At 32.8% G+C, this 3,267-nt stretch overlaps 1 protein-coding gene across 1 annotated transcript; it reads right to left on the bottom strand.

Moving 5' to 3' along the window:
- Positions 1–1,198: 1,198 nt before the first annotated feature.
- LOC111409243 (transcription factor bHLH93-like) lies at positions 1,199–2,855 on the bottom strand. Its single transcript, XM_023039254.1, has 4 exons — positions 2,257–2,855; positions 1,966–2,124; positions 1,712–1,879; positions 1,199–1,485 (listed from the first exon to the last, which is right to left on the bottom strand). Exons 1-4 carry the CDS (start codon positions 2,803–2,805, stop codon positions 1,399–1,401), a joined length of 963 nt encoding a protein of 320 aa, XP_022895022.1. The 5' UTR covers positions 2,806–2,855; the 3' UTR covers positions 1,199–1,398.
- Between the last annotated feature and the right edge of the window lie 412 nt (positions 2,856–3,267).

Genomic DNA, 3,267 nt, shown 5'->3' with positions numbered 1-3,267 from the left:
TTTAGTTTAATCTTATGTAATTTGTATCTCACAATCACAATTCCTTGTGATTTACATATTATGAAAGTTTGAATTTACGGATTCTATCATTTAATTTAATTGTCTATTAATTAAATAATAGATCTGTCATTAAGTTGTATTAATAATATATTAAAGTATTTATGTCCAAGGTTAATTAGATTTAGGACATAACACTTACAACCCTAGAGCTCATGGGCTCTCATTTTCGGGAAAACATGACATCGTCAATATGAGTAGTTGCTACGATCAAAGTTTCATGGTAAGCGGAGCAATATTTTTGTAAAATGAAAGTTGTGACTGAACTTGTGGAGGAGACTTGTTGTGGGTTTCATTTTCAGATGGATGAGCTTATTTGTTTGTGGACGTGGATTATTCTTCTCTTGTGTAGGTTTTGAGTTTGAATCTCATTGAGGCATTTTTTTTCTTATATGTTTGTTAATAGATACGGTTTTACCAGGGTAATTAGTCATAATTAATGATTTGCCTTTACTTTTATACTGGTATTTCAAAATGGTCAAAATAATAAGTGTATTCCTCTAAAGTCTCTAAAAGAGAATTGAAAAGTGGAACATGTTGCTAAAAGCATGTTTCGCCAAGTAAAATATAAACATGATGTGTCAGGTAACTGGAATCTTCCGAGGTCAGTTTAGATCTCGACTAGCTCACAAGATTGAATGGCCAACAGATTTCATAATGTGGAAAATGAGTTTTAGCCACACCGGACCTTGAAGGAAGTTATCCTAAGAAGAAAGATAAGTAATTTTCTATGAGATTGAAGACTTCATTTTTATAAAATAAATATCTGAATGAAAATCTTCAAAAGAAGAAAATTCTGAAAAACATTGAGCAAGTTTGGAATTGTAAGAGATTGAAGACTTTATTTTTATAAAATAAATATCTGAATGAAAATCTTCAAAAGAAGAAAATTCTGAAAAAGATTGAGCAAGTTTGGAATTGTATTTTTACTTATCTTTCTCTTTAGGATTCACCAACTATGCAAAAGCAAGCTTCTCAAATTTATAGTCGAAAGAATAACCCCGAAATGGTATTACACGTATGATTATGTGAAAGTACGGCAGAGTGATGAATCTAAAAAATGATGTTAATTCCAACTTTTAGGTTTAATCGGGAGAAACATCTCATATGACAAATGAAGAAAATAAACTCACAGAGCACATAAGAAAACATAAAAATAAATATTGCATCAAAAGTAAAAGCAGCAGTCTACACAGACATAACAAACTAGGTTCTGGCTCTTGATATGGCGTAAGGGAAAAAAGGGAGGAATTATTTGCCTCCTTTATAGAAACCACTGATTTTGGAAAAGAAAATCCTATATAATGCACAGATTCAGAATACACCACAAATTAGTAGTAATTAAAGACATCTTCCACCATATCCTGCATTTCTAAATAGTGCCTGCTTTACGTCTTCCGAACTTATAATTGCTCTCTGCTCTTTTTCCTGCACTAACAATTAACTATTGTTATTAGACAAACACGAAAATAATAGTCAATATATAAGGGTTTTAACTATTTCTATTAATTGTGTTGTCTTTTGGAACCCAACGCCTAGTATGGTATCAAAGCCAAACAAAAGACTTGAATTCACACTTATTTATTGAAATCGTTCTAGCTAAACCTGATTCCAACTCTAACTGCTTAAATATTTATATTTACTAATTAATTACCTGACAAGAAGCTTGCATTGCAAATTCATTAAAGCAGCTAATGACACAGTGTTGAATGTGGAGGCCTAGTGCCTCTAGAGTGCTCAGTGTTGATAGCAACAAGCCAGGCTTCCCTGCACAGAATATCTCTATTCTTGTATCAGCATCGTTCCTCCTTTCCACACCAAACTGCATTCACTTATTTAACATTCAGTATATAGTATTAATTATTTTTACATATATATTTTAAAATAAAATAATGTAGATATATGTACCTTGGGTGAATTTCTCACTAATATTTCATTGGGCTTTGCATCCTTCAAGATGGTTAGCTGATTTGATCCCACACCAATTTCTTCTTGCAAGTTATCGATTCTCTCCAATAGCTCTTTCATATAGTCTATAGTATCACCAAGTATAGAAGTTCTATCCATCTGTTAGAACGTGTTAAAAAAAAAAATTGTTTAAAAAGGGGAAATAATAATAAGAAAGGGTAAGTCGAAAGAAATCATCTTGAAAAGTCTAGATCCAAAAATTAATATTTGCCCACAAAAAGGTAAACTTGCCTTGCTTATCTTGGGAACAACTGATCTGAGCAGTGAAAGGCGATCGTTAAGGCGCTTCCTTCGCCTTCTTTCAGCCATTAGATTCTTGGAAGGCTGACCATTAAGCTTCTTCACCTGCTTGTTAATCTTTGTTTCCGGGCAGAACACAGTGCCCATGTTGAAAGTAGTGGGCACCTGATCAGCTACTTGAAATGGTTCGACTTTACATATATCCAAATTCCGAGAAAGAATATCATCTTTCTCAAATAGAGAATAGTTAATACTGTAATCTTGTTGTTGAGGAGGAAATTCAAGCGGAGGTGATAAATCATCTTGAAATGGGCTGTAGATTTCATTGAAAACTGAGAAACTCCTGCTCTGATCAACAGGTAGAGAGTAATCCTGAAAGGAAGTATAAGTAGTGGTTGCTGGATTTGTAAAAGTATTAAAATCCATCCATTCATTACTCCTACTGGTGCATAATTCTTGATTCAATCCAACTGCATCAGGCTCACCACTTAGACCTAGTAACTCCTCCAAGAAACCATACTGTTCACTATACAATTCCATCCCCCCCTCTCTCTCTCTCTCTCTCTCTCTCTCTCCAAATTAGTAGGTTATACAACTTAATAAAATGAAGTGGCATATATATAGGGAGGGATAAGAAGAGAATATTACAAATTTGTGTTTGTAATCAACCAGTTAAAAAATTGACGAGGTGAGATCTACCGTTCTTATTTTACAGTCGCGACTGCCTGTTTACTAATTTTTTTACCGTCTATTTACAACATTTTTTATACATTGGACCGTCAACTCTCATTAAGAGACGTGTTCGTATGTTATTCATTAATTATTAGTTGTTGTTTTTATTTATTTATTTCTTTTTTACTGTTGGTGGAGTAGGAACTTAATATTAATTATTAATTAACAAATTAATAGTTTGCAAAAGTAAATTAGTGTTGTTAGTAGATGTGTGTAGTTGTTGTGTGGGATGATGTATGTATAAGCTTATAGAGAAGCAATTTTTTTACA

Source organism: Olea europaea, chromosome 14 (genome assembly GCF_002742605.1).
Source record: "Olea europaea var. sylvestris chromosome 14, O_europaea_v1, whole genome shotgun sequence".
Classification (NCBI taxonomy): Eukaryota; Viridiplantae; Streptophyta; class Magnoliopsida; order Lamiales; family Oleaceae; genus Olea; species Olea europaea.
This window is presented reverse-complemented; position numbering and strand designations above follow the sequence as displayed.

Excerpts from the sequence above, each read along its gene's own strand:
- LOC111409243 (XM_023039254.1), bottom strand. The coding sequence starts at position 2,805 with ATGGAATTGTATAGTGAACAGTATGGTTTCTTGGAGGAGTTACTAGGT. Across the intron at positions 2,125-2,256 it reads TTGTTCCCAAGATAAGCAAG|ATGGATAGAACTTCTATACT; the intron begins GCAAGTTTACCT and ends ACGTTCTAACAG. Across the intron at positions 1,880-1,965 it reads TAGTGAGAAATTCACCCAAG|TTTGGTGTGGAAAGGAGGAA; the intron begins GTACATATATCT and ends AAGTGAATGCAG.